This window comes from Candoia aspera, chromosome 7 (assembly GCF_035149785.1).
Source record: "Candoia aspera isolate rCanAsp1 chromosome 7, rCanAsp1.hap2, whole genome shotgun sequence".
NCBI lineage: Eukaryota > Metazoa > Chordata > Lepidosauria > Squamata > Boidae > Candoia > Candoia aspera.
In genome coordinates this window covers 31,177,407-31,196,174 of record NC_086159.1, presented here as the reverse complement: position 1 = coordinate 31,196,174, position 18,768 = coordinate 31,177,407, and the positions used below count along the sequence as shown (strand labels likewise).

Sequence of the window (18,768 nt, the reverse complement as noted above, 5' to 3'; positions counted from 1 at the left end):
GTTAATTTAGGTACCAAGAAGTTCTTAAATATTTTATAATATTCTGGTCCCAATCCGTCTACTCCTGGGGACCTCCCTTTTAATTTATCAATAACTTCTATTTCTTTATCTGATACTGGTTGTTCCATTACCTCCCTATCAACCTCCTGCAATTTTATTGTCCAATGTTTCCTTATACGTTCTCTAATCTTCCCCATGGGCTTACCCCCGGAGGAATATAGTTCCGGATAAAAGTTTTGAAAGACTCTTTATTTTATCCTTCATCCAATTATAGCTTTTTCCGTTTTATCTTTAATTGTTCCAATTAAGTTCCTCGCCTTTTTTGATTGTGCAGACCTGGCCAGCATTTTACTATGCTCAAAAAATTGCCTTTTCAAATATATCAAATTTCTCTGCACCATCTCCATATCTTTATTCTCCAGCTCCTTCCTCTTTGCCTGTAATTGTGCATATATCCGTTTATCTCTATCGTTTATATATTTCCACTCTTTTCTTCCTCCAATCTTTTCCCTTCCTCTTCCTGTTGCCTTTTCAGTGTACATGATTCCCTAATTCAAATTCCTCTCATTACTGCTTTCATTGTCCCATAATACTGCTTGTGTACATTGTCCTATATCATTAATTTCCCATATTCCGTGCCATTCCTTTCCAATTTTATCCACAATATGCTTATAATTAAGAATCCTGGTGTCTAATCTCCACCTCTTAGCTTCTTTATAATCTTTCTTAATTTTAATATCCATATTGACCAACACATGGTCCATAACCTTAATAACCTCTATTTCAATTCATTATTTTAGGAACTAAATTTTTAGATACAAACATATAATCTATTCTTGAATAACTCTTACACACAGACAAATAAAAAGTAAATTTGTTTTCTTCTCCTCATACTATTCTCCAAACATCCTTTAACTCATTTCTACTCATAATCATAGTTAAATCCGTGATATTATTATGGCACTCCTCTGCAGAGGGATTAGATTTATCCTTCTGTTTATCCAGCACCATATTGAAATCTCCTGCTAATGTCAAGTTTCCAAACAACCCACTCTCAATTTCCACACAGTCTTTAAGTCCATCCATCACAAACCTGAACAAAGTACTACTAGGAACACTCATAACCAGATGTGTCAGTTACAATTTTATTTTCCACAAGAACAATTACCTTCTAATTTTTCATTCTTTTGTTATCACTGAAATTATTGGGCAGGAAAATAATTGGAAAATAAATATGAAGCAATATGGGACAACCAAAATGCATGAAAAGTAGCAGCTATGAAAGATAGAACTGTATAATGGAGAAAGAAAAGGGAATTCTTTTATTTCGTTAGGCAAGTGAATATTGAAATGAGTAGGAAGCTAATGTTACATTTGATCAGAGACACTTATTCTCAAGAATTGTTGTGGAATTGCACTTTAATGGAAACTAGCCATCATCCTCTGGATGTGTTATGTGCGTAGGTTCAGTGCTTCTGTAGCTCTTTCATTCTGTTGAGTGCACTACCGGCTCGGAACCACTCAATCTGAGTCTCATTGAAGGTGTGGTTCAACATTATTGTTTCTTGGCTCCCATTAGGATGTTTAATGATGCATTTCAAGGGCTGTTGGAGAAATCAGAGAAATAACATTTTCTTTTTTGGCTTCCTATCATAAGCATGCATTTTGTTAAATTGCCATTAACTTCAATGTTTTTTAGACATTTGATTTTTATGGAAAGGAAAATAACTTCGAGTAAGAATTAAAGACATACTCTAAAGCATTCACCACAAGAGCTTGGTAACATCTAGTTTCTGAATTTAGGGGTCCATGTAAACATGCCATGATTTATTCCCTAATTTGATAGTTTAGCAAGTCTTACCAAATGTTAAAACCCAAAATGTGCAAGGATCTAGGAGCTGTACTAGGCTTGGCAGACCTTAAGCATTTCCCCTAGGTGGGTCTCTTAAATGCAACATTTTACCTTAACCTGATAATGTTAAGTCACACCAGCCAAGAAATGCTGCTCTCCCACAGTTTAACTCCCCTGAAATGCTTCAAGCCTCAACAGGGCTCTGGAATGTTCCTGCATCAAGGCTGAAGAAGCTTACAAGTGGCTGTAGCTTATTGAGGACTTGAACCATTGGCAAGTACTCAGTTTCAACTCTAAACACTAGACTTGAAAAAATATTTAAATTTTTCCCCAAAACACAATATGCATTCTTTAAATCCATGTGTAACAGAATACTTTGTAGAAAGGGAGAAGAGATGAAAAAACGCAGCTACTAGAGTGAAGACACACTGGGCACCATATATGATAAAGCAACCTGTACATTTTGTTTGTTTCTTATATGCTTGGGGTATGCAAAATACTTCATTTAGAATTGTTTCAAGCATGTAATTTCACCAAATGTTCCATTCTGAATGTGAAACTGCTGTTCATGAGTATGAAATAGATTGGGGCACTTCTGAGTATTTCAGGCTCAAAACAGTCCCAAGCTCTGTTCCAATCCTGAGGCACTTCCAAAATGCACGGAACAGCCTGTCTTGGACTCAAAACAGTAGTTTTGTATTCCAAACAGTGAAATTTTATACTCAAAATATTTTGCATGCTCCTCTAATTTCCTGTTGATTTGAACACCTCTGAGAATTCAAGGATATAAATTGCATTTTTAACATGTAAAGTTCAGCAAAAAGTATTATTTTCAAATACATTGTTGTATGACTCAAGTGCACAATATCAGAACCCTGAAATACAGTAGTTCGTGACAAACAAGGTGCAAGAAAGTGAGATGGGGAAGAACTAGTGCTGAGAACTGTGACCATTACCTTTCCAGGGGCAAAATCTTTTAGGCCCACAATACTTAGCTTGTCCACAGGATGAATCTTGTCATAGTCAGCTGGATCAGCAAATGTTAGTGGCAAGAGGCCTTGTTTCTTCAAATTAGTTTCTGTTAAAGGATTTAAATTTAAATTTAATGCGTTAGCATGTACATTCCAGTAGACTATTGCAAAGAGCAAAATCTCAATGGTATTTGTGCATTTTGCAACATATCTTGCATCTCATCTTCAAAAGTACAAACATTTATGAAATCAATTATCACCTGCCTATATTCCTTCAGCCTTGCATATGCATCTAGTTTTGTGGAGCTGATAGGAGTGGTAGTTGGACTTACCATGAAGGACCATTTTGGTTACTGAAGATGAAACTGACAGGAAGTTAACTCCACCTCTTCTAATTACAGGTAGTCCTCGCTTAACAACCATTTGTTTAGTGATGGTTTGGATTTACAACAGTGCTGGGAAAACTGACAACTGGTCCTCACACAACCATTGCTGCATCCCCACAGTTATGTGATCATGATTTGGGTGCTTGGCAACCGGTTCACATTTACAACCAGCAGCATCCCATGCTCATATGATCACCATTTTCAACCTTTCAGTATCTGGCAAGCAAAGTCAATGGGGAACTGCGTGATTTGCTTAATGACCATGTGATTTGCTTAATGCTTATCTGCCTTGTGACCACCGCAAAAAAGGTCATAAAATCTGGTCAGATTTGCTTAATGACTGCTTCACTTAGCAACCAAAATTCTGGTCCCAATTATGGTCGTTAAGCGAGGACTACCTGTAGATGGCAGAGCTTAAGATTTCTTCCTCTCCTGTGCAGAAAACCCCTTCCAATTGTATGCACTGACTTAATCTGAGTATTATTCAACTTCTTTATTGCATAATTCAACGTAAACAAAGTTTGCCTCCAGAAAGAAAAAATAGGAAAAATAGAACAACATGTAACAGTAAACACAATAAAGTAATCCTCCACTCCCCTAAAGTATTTTTGAAGTATATTTTAGTGCCCTGTGCACATCTAGTTTATGCCAAGTTTGTTCTCTGGGGTGAGAGGAGTCTGAGAAGAAACTGGGGAGCATAATCTCTTGTGTTTGGGGGAACTTGTAATTCTTGAGCATGAAAGCAGATATCCTATCTTATCGCCACCTTGTTTTGAGAGAATACATATAGATCCCCTCTCACTGGGAGAGCCCCTAGTTCCCCAACCCTCTTAGCCAGCATTAGAGCTATCAAGTGCTTGCCTTCAACTGAGGATGTTAATAGGCTAGGAAGAGTCAGTTGCTAGAGTCTTAAAAACTAAATTCAGTTCTCATGGAGGGATCCAGCTGATTACAGGAGTAAGAGAAGGCTTACGTTTCTGATGAAAAATGGTGCAAATGAAGACGGTATATCCTGGGAGTGAGGACATAGGCTGTTATATGTCTTTCCTATTGGAGACTAGCACTTTACAGCACATTGGTAGGGGAGGGACTTCGCTATTTGATACTAGGATGCAATGTATATATAATAAATTGCAGTAAACAGTTAAGCAAGTTTGTGAGCAAAAAACATTTTAGCTCTATTCTGTTTAGATTCCCTATGTCAGGTCAAAATATATAGAATGCCCCATCAATTGCTTGAATCATATTAACTCCTTGTTAGCTGCGCTGTAAATGTAAAACAATTTAAATACTGTAAAAAAAATTACTTAAGAGTAATAGTTGTAAAATATAAGATTTCTCCCAGATATAAGACTAGCCCCCTCCTTGCTCCATTTCTGGAAGGTCCTGAAGATGTGGTTCTGTCAACGGGCCTGAGGACCCCAGGCTGCTTCGGAGCCAATCAAGTGGCTGATATGAATGTATTTGCTGCCGCCGGGGGGTGTCTATTGTGTTTTTATGGCTTTTAATTTTGTAAGCTTTCCTGAGTCACTGTGTGTGAGTTGGGCGGCCTTATAAATCTGTTTAATAAATAAATAAAAAAAATTAAGCATACATAAAATGTCCTAATAAGAAGGGAAGGACACAAGCCCCTTATTATCTGGATAAATGCCATAATGACAAGAGATAACGTTTTGATGCATAGAGAAGGTCAGTGGTAAAGCAGAGTAAATATACTTTGGAGGGAATTATTCAGAATACTGTACACACTTAAAATCTTGAGTCCCATCTTGTCTGAATCCTTGTTTTGCAAATTGTGATTGGTTCTTCCATACTGCTATCCACCTTATAGTGTGTGGTTCAAGCACTTGTAGTATCATTTATTTTGTTAATTTCTGGTGACTGTTTGTAAATTGTTTTGTATACATTTTCATATTCTCATTTAATACACTTCTATTTACATTTCTAAGAGAACTGAATGTGTTAACTGGCAGTTTGGTAAACACTGGAGTTTTTTGCAACTTCATATTTCAATGGCCTTTATTAAATTGTGATTTCAGTTCTATTAACTGTACAGTATTGTTTTTGATTTTGGTCAGAAGCTAAGATTTGAAGCCACTAAGGAAGCACTTGAAACATGTCTGGCCTACTCAGTGTCAAAATTTCTTCAGGATATTTTGAAACAACATTTAATGTCTTTCACACTACATTCTACTACCACCCTCAGATAGAAGGGCAGAACTTTAACCAGAGGATATTTCATTCATGAACTGTTGCAGACAATTTAGATCTCAGAATTTTGGGGACTATATTTCATTTGGACTTTTGTGAATACTTATCTTTTGTAACAGTATTTACTTCTGAGCAATTTTTTCACAATATTTAAGTTGTTTTTACGTACCACACTGCAGCTAATAAGGAGATAACCTGATTCTTACTTTGCCTTTATGATATTAATTAAGTTTTATTAACATTGTTTTTGCTCTGTTTCCATCAATTGCTTGAAGATATACAAGAAAGCTGATCTACATATAATGGGTTCTATATTCTGGTCAGGAAATAATATCTTAGACATCTAGCAGTCTTAAGAATTATACAGCAGTAGGTTCTGCAGAAAGTGGAGGTCTCACCATGAATCCTGGCAAAACTCTTGACAATAATAGCTCTTCCTCCTAGATGCCGTGGCTCCAATGCTGCATGTTCCCGACTGGAGCCTTCCCCATAGTTTTCATCTCCAACGACAACCCACTTAACATTATGTTTCTGAAATAAACAAAGTACTTTTTCAATAACATAAATACATAAATTATGTCAGGAAGCAAAGCAGAAGCTAAATCTGTTACCCTATTGTTCTCTGAAGAAATGGTAACAACAATGAATGGTGGCAGCTGAAAACCTATTTGAGAGCTATTAGAATGGGAAAAATGTACATAAAGTTGTATAATTTTGGAGGGAGGCACTAGAAGGGTTTCCTTCCTCAAAGTACTAATAACTGGCCAACTTCCAAAAACTCATAAGCTTTCTTTCAAAAAAAACCTTGTGTCCCCGTCAGGGAAAGCAAGTGACACTAGCATATATTTCTTTTGAGCCACTGCATGTTTTTCCTGTCCCACAAAGCCATCAGTATAGGATTACCCACAATGCTTTGTGAAGTTATGTGTTATAAAGAATGTCATTTATATATACGGATTGGGCAACTTCTGGCACTTCAGCAATACCACACCCCTCTTGCAAAGCTCTGCCCACGTGTTCAGCGAAAGACAGGATATAGAGCTTCCTTTACCCCTTCCCTTTCTCAGACCAAGCTCTCAGGGACTTAGGTTGCAAAGACCTGGCACTGAAAAACACTCCTTCCCTCCCACCTCCACCCCCAGTGCATGTCCTCTCCAGGACAGCAGCATATGCAGAGGATTTGAGACTATTCCCTAACACAGCTGGCCTGCTGAAGAACACCTTGGGAGGCCCTCACATCAGATTTTGTTTTCAGCTTCCGAAACATCATAAGAATAAGTGGTGGCAATGATTTATTTAAAGTAAACACCAGGGAAAGACGTTATTTTCATTTTAATGCATAAAAATGTTTAGGCCTGTTATCTCTTCTGTCAATTGCCCTGTTGAGTGAACACAAGAGTAACTAAGGGAAATATAAACATTATATTCACAGCTGGGAGAAGGGGCAGAAAGGATCCCATATTGAGTTAGACCATTGGTTCATCTAATTTAATATCTTCTATTCTAAGTGATAGTTTTTCTAGGTTTTCTGACATGGATCTTTCCCAGTCTTTCCGAGAGCTACCTAAAAAGAGAAATTCCAATGGCCGTAAAAGTCTGGTATCTGTCCAGAACTTTCACTATTTTCAGTGCTGGGCTTCAGTTCTGAGCATATGGTCTTTGGCTCCCCACAGCGTCTAGTGGCTCTAATGAAAAACAGTCTCTACCTGCTGCTGCATATATATAACACACCTAAAATATAGTTAAATTTCATAGCTTTACCTTGTAGTAACGGGCTGTGTCAGGAATAGGTCCAAACTCCTGTGTTAACGCATTCCTCACTGAGTTGGCCTTGTCGTTTTCAATGTTTATAGCTCCAATCAACAGATTGTTTGAAATGTTGTCCAGATGCCCACGGAATTTGAGCCAGGGGCCTGCTGCTGAAATGTGGTCAGTTGTACATTTCCCTTTGACCTGAATGCAAGATAATCACAGACATTCAATTTGCATGAAATGCATATTTCAAGCACATCAAGCACTTTTAAGGACCCCAACATTTATTTTACCCTATGGATCATTACCTTGTAGTGGTGAAGGGGCTTGCGCATCCCAATGAAGCTCTGAGCTATACCATTGGGAGTGTACACTCCCAGAAGGGTCATCCATTCATCCATGACGGGCAGGTCATAGACAAGGGATCAAACTAAACATGATCCACTGGAGAAGGAAATGGCAACCCACTCCAGTATTCTGCCAAGAAAACCAAATGGATATTCACAACCAAGACAATGTCAACATGATATGGAAGATGAACCCCCCAGATCGGAAGGTATCCAACAAGCTACTGAAGAAGAGCAGAAGGCAAGTATGAGTAGCAATGATTAAAGCCAAAAGAACATGTAGCTTCTGATGTGCCCAGAGACAAAAGGAAAGTTCTTTGCTGAAAATATATGTATACCACTGGTATGTGGGATGTCAGAATTGTGAGTCAGACAAACATGATGTCAGAGCAGAAACGTCAAGATTCAACATTGAAATTCAGGGAATCAGCAAACTGAAGTAGATGGGAATGGGTCATTTCACATTAGAAGAACACCAGATCTTCTACAATGGACAAGGAAAAATCAGAGAAGAAATGGAGCAGCCACTGTTATTAATAAAAGGTTGTCAAAGTCAGTGCTCAGATACAACCCCCCAAAATGACAGAATAATATCAATCTGAGTCCAAGGTAAGCCAATCAATATTATAGTGAATGAAATCTATATTCCAACCACATATGCAGAAACAGTGAAAGCTGAATGATTCTAGGGTGACTTGCAATACCTTGTTGACACAACATCATAATGGACATTGATTATAGGTATACTAGAATACTAAAGTTGGGAATGAAATAGTATTTGGAATAATGGGAAAATGTGGTCTTCGTATACAAAATGAAGCAGGAAACATAATAACAGAGTTCTGTCAAGACAATTAGACATTTATAGCAAGTGCCTTCTTTCCACAACCTGAAATACAGCTTTACATATGGACATCACTGGATGAAAAACACCTACATCAAACCGATTATGTAATCTGCAAGTAAAGATGGAGCAGCCATATTCAATCAGTATAAATAAGGTATGATGCTGACTGTGTCTCAGACTGTAAGCTTCCATTTGAAAAATTACAACTTAAATTAATGAAAACAAACACAGTCATCATACCAATGAGATAAGACCTAAGTAATATTCAATATGATTGTGTGGTCAAGGTAAAATAGATTTAATGGATTAGATTTGATAAATAAGAGTGCCCGAAGAACTCTGGACTGAAATTGTGGTATCAGTAAAGATGAAGCAAACAAAAATATCCTGTAATAAAAAGAAAGTGAAATTGCTGTCTGCTGACATATTGAAAACATGACATACAGTACCTTCAATGCTGAGGAAAGACAGAAAGTAAAAGACAACAGAAACAGAGGACAATTTGTCCAGCTGAGTTCCAGAAAAGAGGAAGAGTCAAGAAGTTATACCTAAATAAGCAATATGTAGAAACTGAGGATAACAATCAAATGGAAAGGCAAGAGATTTAAGAAAATTACAGAAATCAAAGGAACCTTTTATGCAAAGGTGAAAGATTATGAAAGACAAAAGTCTACTGGAAAAAGAAGAGATGACACAAATATATGGAACAACTGTACAAAAAAAAAAACCACATTGATGATGCAAAGACTTGTTTAACTAGAGCCAGATACCCTGGAAAATGAAGATAAATGACTCTAAAATATAGTTAAACACAAAACTTCAGAAGTTACTGAATGTCCAGCTGAATTGCTTAAAACCTTGCAAGATGCTGCAATCATAGAGCTACTTGCAGTTTGTAAGTAGATATGGAAAATACAGCAACGGCCAAGGCACTGGAAAGGATCAATTTATATTTCAGTACCAGAAAAAGGCAGTGCTAAGACATGTTCCAGCTACCAAACAGTTGCACTTATCTTACAGAAAGATAATGCTCCAAATTTTATAATTCAGACTGGAACAAGAACTGACAGATGTACCAGGTGGATTCAGAAGACAAAGGGGCACTCAAGGTCACATTGCCAACCTTCTGTAGATAATGGAAAAGGCAAGAAACTTCAAAAAAAGACTTTGCTTCATTGATTCTATGAAGGCTTTTGACTGTGTAAACCACAACGAATTATGAACAGCCTTTTAAAACATGGGTGTACTAGGTCACCTCATCTGCCTGTTAAAGAATTTGTGTGATGAGCCAGAAGCAACAGGAATATAGAGCAAGTATATGACTCAAACTTGGGAAGCAGTGCACCGTGGCTGTACGATGTCACTTTATTTAACTTACATGCAGAATAGATCATAAACAGTGCTACGCTAAACTCTATTGTAGATGGCTCAGAATGTTTATAAAGTAAAACTGAAGAACTTACACAGATTTTTTAAAAGAAGCAAATATTATTTATTTACTAATTTTCAGTCAAAGACCAAAAAAAGGTACCATCACTTGACTGGAACAATTAGCATATTTTTCTCATATAAACCTATTTTATGAGGCACCACCAGGATATGCATAAAGTATACATAACTGCACCAATACACTTCAGTTATTTTTGTTCCTTGCACTAGAAATGCTTTATAAGAGCCTATGTGAAACAGAAAGTTTAGGCGTTACCCAACAGCACAGAACAAAACTCTTCAGATTCATCTGTCTGCCTCCAGTTCTTACCTTTATGAGGATCAGCATGTCTTCCAGGTCCTTCCCATCCCACTTATCAAAGGGCTCAAGCAGCTGCAAACGCTGGCTAGTGGGGCTCACATCCACATGTTGGCTACTACCATCCTTAGGAGGATACTGGTAGGTATCCTGGCCTGGATCAAATTCCTAATAGAAAATAGGAAAAAATGACTGTAAGGAAGAAAGTAACATTATTTAGAGAGGAAAAGTTAAACACAAAATGCTTGATGCACACTTGTGTATATCAATAGGCCAAATAAAGACTGGATGATACTTCAGTCACTTGAGCCATTTTGCTCTAGCATCCTCAAGTACTGTTTGGCTCAAATAATCTTCCTTTTCCCATCCTTTCATTTAAAGCTTAAATTACCACTCTTCTTCTATTTCACTTCAATGTAATGCCATTATTCATGGGAATTATAACCTATAAGGCATCTATGAAGTATTTTATGTTTTATACAGCTGTACTTAAGCAAATGCTACATACTCAATCTATCTAACTGTCTAGCTTCTAAACAAATTTATATAGCCATGCATCTAGCCAATGGAACTCTGTGTGGTCGCCAGAAAATAAAAACATAATGCACAATCAAAATAAATTAAAAAGAACCAAGTTGAGGCCACTATTAAAAAAAAACTCCTTGAAAACACACAGAGCTCCATTAATGTCCTGATCCCAGTGCCTGGGGAAAAAGCCAGGTTTATAGCTTTCCTGAAGGTCAATAGGGTCAGAACCATCCAACTCTCTGGAAGGAGACTGTTCTATTTGGCAGGCACCATGACAGAGAAGGCATGCTTCCTAGGACCCACCAGATGATGCTACTTCTCCAAGGGGACCCAGGTCTCGTGGGACAAGCAGAGAACACTGGGGATAGGTGGTCCTACAAGTAACCTGGGCCCGTGCCATGCAGGGCTTTAAAGGAAACAACCCGCACCTTGAACTGAACACAGAAGCCTACTGGGAAACAGTGTAGCAGTGGTGTTACATGGGTATATCATGGTGCACCCAATACTGCATGTGCCACTGCTTCTGGACCAGCGGAAGCCCCCAATACTCTTCAAGGGCAGTCACATGTAGAGCCCATTTCAACAGTCTAATCAGGAAATGACCAAGGCAAAAGTAACCATTGAGTAGTGCCTCCCGATTTAAGAATTGGTGCAACTGGCACCCAAGATGCATTTGTAAATGGGCCCTCCTGGCCATGTTTACTACCTGCCCTTAGAGCAGAAGCTGCAAATCTAGGAGTGCCAGACTGTGCACCAACAATTGCCTGTGGAAGTGTTACCCTATCCAGAGTTAATGAGGGAAGATCACTAAATACAGGGGGCCCTAAAACCCACAGCTATACAATCTTGTCAAGTCTGAGTTGCGCTGGCGAAGTACTTCAATAGCATCACTTGGATAGCCTGGGGCAGAATTGTATAACTGAATATCATGCTGATACTTGACCCCATACTGACAGATAACCTCACCCAGCAGTTTCATTAATGATGTTCCTACCAATTTGGGATGAAGAGAGGGAACCAAGATTAACAAAAAAGTAAGTACCAATTTTGGCAATTCATCAGCATCAGGTGGCTCAAGTATAAACTTCTTTCCATCTGCTCCTGTCAGGTAGTCAACCTCTGGATTAAATTTCAAAGTCCCAGCAAGTGCCAGGGCTGTTACTATCTGAAAAAGGCAATCCATTATGGGTAAGAACAGGTTGTCTCACTTCTGTCTTATTACTTATAAGTAATAGTACCCTAGGTATTTTTATAACCATCATCCACTAGTCCAGCTAAAGCCCTGGCATTGGTATGAAGAGAAATGCCTGATTGGAGAAAGCTACTTGTAGCATGAAGTTCAAGTATTGATAGGTAGAAACGTGGAATATTGTTCAATAAACAACTCTAATGAAGCTACAAAAATAAAGATTTCAACTTGAGGCCTCTGGAAAAAGAAGGCAACTGAAATTCATTCTTTCTCTAATGCAGGTAGTCCTCAACCCACGACCATTCGGTCAGCGACCATTCCAAGTTACAATGCCACTGAATTAATGGTGGTTACAATCGGTCCTTGGAGTTCCAGCCATCCCAGCACCCCCTTGGTCATGTGATTGCAACCAGTCTGCTTGGCAACCCATTCACACTTACAACCAGTTGCCAAGCACCCCAAAATCATGTGATCGCCATTTGCAATACCTTCCCTGCTGGCTTCCCCAAAAAGTCAGTGGGGAAGCCAGCAGGGAAGGCTGCAAGTTGCTGGTAAGTCTTTCCCACCCATGCACCCTCCCTCTCTGCTTGCGCTGCACCAGCCGCTCATACACCTTCACACCCTCCCTGCCCCAAATGGCGCCTCTTGAGCACCCTCCCAAACCTGCACAGCATCTCTCACACATCCCATGCACCCACCTGACCTGCGCAGCAGCTCTCATGCACCCCCTCGCACCCCTGCACACCCTCCTTGACCCACACAGTGCTTCTCACGCATTCTCCCCAACCCTTCCCCTCACACTCCCATATACGCCCTTGTTCCCTCCCTCACCCAGCAGCAGGTACTTAGCTGCCTGCGGGCCTGGCACTTGAAACTTCCTGCCGGCTTCCCCATGATTTTGGTTGTGGGAAGCTGGCAGGAAGTTGTCTCACCTAATGACCATGGGATTCAGTTAACAACAGTAACTGGGACTGCAGGGATTGCAGTCACTAAGCATTGTGGTCGCACTGTACGACTCCATCACTTAGTGACAGTAATCCTGGTCCCATTTGCCATCGTAAGTCAAGGACTGCCTGTATATACAATGGGTTTGCATAGTTTTGGCTTAGTATGATGTGTGAAACTAGGCTAAGTGATTTGTGTTTATGTTCATATGCCTGTCATATACTATACCTCTGGAGAAGTTACAAATGCATGTGTCTCAGGGTTGGCATCATTACGACCAGTGAAATTTCTGTTATAGGATGTAACAATTGTATTCCTTTCACCTTTTTTGGTATCTTTTCTGCAAAGGCAGAAAAAGGAAAAAGTTTGTCACCATGATTAAAAGTTTATCCTGCCATATGGTATGAGCAACTCACTGTTAACTTCCTAAAATTTTTATTACCATATATATTACTTCAAGCTAGTGCTCCTAAAGATGCATAGAAAAAGTCCTATTAGATATAAAATCTAATATAAAATTCACCACCCAAAGTCACTTGTTTGAGATCGGCGGCCATATAAATTGAATAAACAAACAAACAGAAACTGAATGAGTGGAACAATAACCTACTCAAATAAAACATTGTCTATGGAGTGATATAAATGAAGGAGACCCCCCCCCCAAAACCGACAGAAGGTCCTGACACCCAAAATCAAAGGGATTTTACAGTCTCATCAACCGACCTCTGTTCAGGTTAGCTTATATTAGAAATGACATCCTTTTTTAGCAGTCTAAACCCTTTTGAAGACCAACCATAATTATAGCTCACAGTATCATGAAACTGTGAGAAGAAAATATTCATACAATAGACAAAGCAGCATATCTGTACAGGTTGTACCTATCAAAATTGCTAACAGAACCATACTCATATTATCAGCAAGAGCAGCTACAATTAAATAGCAAATAATAATGAGTTTAGTTAGTTGTAAACTACTTTGAGAAGGAGGCTATATTCAGGAAGATGACAGATATACACACCAGCTAATCTGAAACCCTGCATAATAGTTATTCCTCACAAGCATTTTTAAAATATTTAAATAATGTTTTTTTTGTTGTTTATTCGTTTAGTTGCTTCCGACTCTTCGTGACTTCATGGACCAGCCCACGCCAGAACTTCCTGTCGGTCGTCAACACCCCCAGCTCCCCCAGGGACGAGTCCGTCACCTCTAGAAATCATCCATCCACCTTGCCCTTGGTCGGCCCCTCTTCCTTTTGCCCTCCACTCTCCCTAGCATCAGCATCTTCTCCAGGGTGTCCTGTCTTCTCATTATGTGGCCAAAGTATTTCAGTTTTGCCTTTAATATCATTCCCTCAAGTGAGCAGTCTGGCTTTATTTCCTGGAGGATAGACTGGTTTGATCTTCTTGCAGTCCAAGGCACTCTCAGAATTTTCCTCCAACACCATAGTTCAAAAGCATCGATCTTCCTTCTCTCAGCCTTCCTTATGGTCCAGCTCTCGCAGCCATATGTTACTACGGGGAACACCATTGCTTTAACTATGCAGACCTTTGTTGTCAGTGTGATGTCTCTGCTCTTAACTATTGTATCGAGATTGGTCATTGCTCTTCTCCCAAGGATTAAGCGTCTTCTGATTTCCTGACTGCAGTCAGCATCTGCAGTAATCTTCGCACCCAGAAATACAAAGTCTTTCACTGCTTCTACATTTTCTCCCTCTATTTGCCAGTTATCAATCAAGCTGGTTGCCATAATCTTGGTTTTTTTGAGGTTTAGCTGCAAGCCAGCTTTTGCACTTTCTTCTTTCACCTTCATCATAAGGCTCCTCAGTTCCTCTTCACTTTCAGCCATCAAAGTGGTATCATCTGCATATCTGAGATTGTTAATGTTTCTTCCAGCGATTTTAACCTCAGCCTTGGATTCCTCAAGGCCAGCTTGTCGCATGATGTGTTCTGTATACAAGTTGAATAGGTAGGGTGAGAGTATACAGCCCTGCCATACTCCTTTCCCAATCTTAAACCAGTCCGTTGTTCCATGGTCTGTTCTTACTGTTGCTACTTGGTTGTTATACAGATTCTTCAGGAGGCATACAAGATGACTTGGTATCCCCATACCACTAAGAACTTGCCACAATTTGTTATGGTCCACATAGTCAAAGGCTTTAGAATAGTCAATCAAACAGAAATAGATGTTTTTCTGAAACTCCCTGGCTTTTTCCATTATCCAGCGGATATTGGCAATTTGGTCCCTAGTTCCTCTGCCTTTTCTAAACCCAGCTTGTACATCTGGCAATTCTCGCTCCATGAATTGCTGAAGTCTACCTTGCAGGATCTTGAGCATTGCCTTACTGGCATGTGAAATGAGTGCCACTGTTCGATAGTTTAAACATTCTTTAGTGTTTCCCTTTTTTGGTTTGCCCTGAATTCGAATTGAGATCATTCTATCGTTTTTTGGATTGTATCCAAGCACTGCTTTAGCCACTTTACTATTAATTATGAAGGCTACTCCATTTCTTCTGTGGTCCTCTTGTCCACAGTAGTAGATCTGGTGGTCATTTGATGTGAAGTGGCCCATTCCAGTCCATTTCAGTTCACTGATGCCCAAAATGTCTATCTTTAATCTTGACAGCTCACCAATAACCACATCCAATTTGCCCTGGCTCATAGATCTTACATTCCGGGTTCCAATGGTGTGTTGATCCTTAGAACATTGGATTCGCCGTTCACCACCAGGACCGTTGGCCGCTAGCCGTCCTTTCGGCTTTGAGCTAGCTGCGTCATCACATCTGGGGCTGGTTGAACTCATCCTCTGTTCCTCCCCAGTAGCATTTTTACCATCTTCCGACCTGGGGGTCTCATCTTCTGATGGTATACCGACATATCTCTGGTTGTACTGATTCATTTAGTTTTCACGGCAAGAATACTGGGGTGGGTTGCCATTACCTTCCCCAGGGATTGCATTTAGTCTGACCTCTCTGTCATGACCTTCCTGTCTTGGGTGGCCCTTCACGGTTTAGCTCATGGCATCACTGAGGTGCTCAAGCTCCAGCACCACGACAAGGTAACGATCCTTTGCTGAAGTTAAATAATGTACAATCGTTTAAAACATTTGTTTCTTTTGCTAAAATGGACAATTCATTCTCTAAAAACTGCTGGAAATGTAATGAGCAGGTCAGATCATTCTTTCATATCTGGTGGCAATGTTATAAAGCCCAACAATTTGGAAAATGATTCATATTAGAACAAAACAAATCTTAAAAACTGAATTCCCATTTCAACCTGTGATATTCTTACTGAATTTTACAAACTACATGTTCCTTCAAAGTATACTGAATTCGCCTGTTATATGCTAACTGCTGCATGGATATTATATGCTTTTTACTGGAAAGGTTGTTTGATCCTGCCATTGGAAGAATGACTAACCAAGTTGTGAGAGTATGCTCCAGTATCTAGAATAATTCCACATCTTAAACGTAAATGTGATACAGAATTCAAACTAAAAAATATTCCTCAACTACAGCTTCATACATGGATTTGCACCACATCCAAAATTTGGGTTTCTCTATTCTTATAATATTTCAGTTTTACAGGACATCTAAATTAGAATAGACTCTTAACAACATAGATTGAATTTACTGTAGGAAATAATCTAATTTGATGATTTATACTGCGATTCTTGATATTGATATTTAGCTGCTTAGAGCTTAATAGCAATTTTTAAGATTATTCATAATTGACTAATGATATATTGGAAAACTATACAGGTAGTCCTCATTTAGCAACCGCAGCTGGTTCCAGCAAAACAGTCACTAAGCAAACCATGTGACAGAGAGAGGGGGGGGGAGACAGAGAGAGATGCTGCAAAGATCACTGGTTACTGCTCTCTCATTTAGATAAAGTTCTATTGTGCAGCAACGCCTACATTATTCTCATTCCAGTGTGCGTTGTCAGGCACAGAAATCTGGGTGTTAAGTATGCACGCTGATTGGAAAATGATTTTTTTACTACCATTTACTACTGTTATTACCATCATATTTGCAAACAGTCATTTAACGAGGCAGTTGCTAAACAAGGATTACCTGTAATCTTTATTAATTCCTTGGTTATTCATTTGTATTAATCCCTTATCTTTTACATTTCTTTTTTAATTCTGTTTATGTATTTTCTTTAATTTGTCTAATAAAAATAAAACAGAAGTAAAATATTTCTTTCTTATGGGAAATCAAAATAGTTTTTCCACACATATAACAACTTACCTGTCCCACTGGCCTATGCAGGGCCCACATGCATTAGCAAGAACCACTCCACCAACATCACGCAGGGTTTTTGACTGAAGGAGACAGAGAACAGCATTAGCTAGCAGAAGACTAGGTGCTGGTCTCCAACCCAATTTTTAAAAAAAGCATATTCCAACTGCAAAGGAGAAAAAGAATACTTACATATCCATCCCTTTCTATTGTGGCCCGGATCTGCTCTGAGCCAGGTGTAATGGTGAACTGAGACTTGCATTTAACCCCATTAGTTAGTGCTTGTTTTGCCACTGCTGCAGAGCGCCCCATATCCTCATAGCTTGAATTAGTGCAGCTACCAATCAGACCTGTGCAGATGGAATAGACGAGAAATATCACTATCAGATTCTCTTAAGATATACCCTACTGAAAACATTTTTTCTTCCACCAGAAGAGTTATCTGAATCCATTAATTTTTGCATGAATCTAGCGTTTTTGAGTGAGATTAGGGGCAAAACAGCTAGTATTCCATCTTACCATTTTGAATTAAAAGGCACAAGCACACTCCTTAAAGGTAGGATGAAGACTTGTAGTGGGACACTGAATGCTTTTGTTTTCAAAACAGTTTAGTTGAAGGACTTTATTAAATTGCTTGGAATAATCATAACAGCAGGACAATTAGCACTATAATAAGCAATGCAAGATAGGGTGAGAATGTTGGTTCCAACATATTATGCCAATATTATTTTGTCTAGAAATTGGCATGGCAGAATAAAATACATTATGCAGAAATTTTTTAAATATAGAATTGTCAAGGTGGAGAAGAAAGCCATCCTAAAATAGAGAAGAGTCAGCCAAGATAAAATCCTACTCACCAACTCGAATATCCACTGGCCATCCCTTTTTTTCTGCCACAGAGCCAATCTCTTCAACAGTGTGTGCCAGGTCTGGAGTAAAAGGCCCATTGATAAGGGGTTTCAGCTTTAGGAAAGAAAAATTCAAGCAAAAATTTGAGAACACTCTAAGGACCATTGTAAGAACACAAGTGTTTTTTGTAACGTATCAACAGATAAATTGCATCAGCATGTGGCATATTTTAAAAATGTTCTTACACAGGCATCTCAGCAACAAAGACAAGGGAAGACTGAACACACGTAGGAGAGTTCAGGCCCCCTCCTAAACCTCTGTTGTTTCTCCAGCTTTCTTGAGAAACTACAAGAGCGACTTACCTCGCTGAGATTAATTTCAATTAGCTGATCATAGGAACAGCCAGGATCAGGCTTTAAATGCTCTTGGAATTCATCTGCCAAATTAGCAATTTCTGAAAATAGAGAAAGGGGACAGATTAAAAAGAGAAAAACTGATTATGATCACCTGTGAAGAAAGAACAATTAGTTCTTCTAAAGTTACCAGAAAGGACTCTGCTTTACCCAAAATGTATTTGTACCAAAAAATCCAAGCTAATACAAGAGTGCACGAATAGAGATAATCCAAATCTTGACCAAATTAAATAAACTGAATTAATATAAAGGATGATCACATAATAAACGCAAGCCTGAAAATTAAACTACCTTAGAGCTTTCCAATCTCTCTTCAAATGTTTTTCAGTCTTTCTGCATTTATACACAAAAATACAGGTAGTCCTCTGGAGTCCTTGGTGCTCCCTGAGCTTGGTTGTTTGCTTGCAGACATTTCATTACCCGACTAGGTAACATCATCAGTGCTACTGAGTGTGGGGTTTGCTCCCTCTTTATATATGGTAGTTTGCCCT

General features: G+C 39.0%; 1 protein-coding gene across 1 annotated transcript in view; it reads right to left on the bottom strand.

Moving 5' to 3' along the window:
• Window positions 1–1,123: 1,123 nt before the first annotated feature.
• The window catches only part of ACO2 (aconitase 2), a 28,155-nt gene continuing 10,510 nt past the window's right edge, over window positions 1,124–18,768 (bottom strand). Inside the window, exons 8-18 of the mRNA XM_063308292.1 lie at window positions 18,227–18,318; window positions 17,873–17,978; window positions 17,208–17,365; window positions 17,025–17,098; window positions 13,004–13,115; window positions 11,684–11,806; window positions 10,126–10,281; window positions 7,182–7,373; window positions 5,819–5,951; window positions 2,809–2,930; window positions 1,124–1,604 (exon numbers count right to left, since the gene is read on the bottom strand). Coding sequence (XP_063164362.1) covers window positions 1,467–1,604; window positions 2,809–2,930; window positions 5,819–5,951; window positions 7,182–7,373; window positions 10,126–10,281; window positions 11,684–11,806; window positions 13,004–13,115; window positions 17,025–17,098; window positions 17,208–17,365; window positions 17,873–17,978; window positions 18,227–18,318 — 1,406 coding nt within the window. The 3' untranslated portion in view covers window positions 1,124–1,466. The remainder of the gene's footprint in view (window positions 1,605–2,808; window positions 2,931–5,818; window positions 5,952–7,181; window positions 7,374–10,125; window positions 10,282–11,683; window positions 11,807–13,003; window positions 13,116–17,024; window positions 17,099–17,207; window positions 17,366–17,872; window positions 17,979–18,226; window positions 18,319–18,768) is intronic.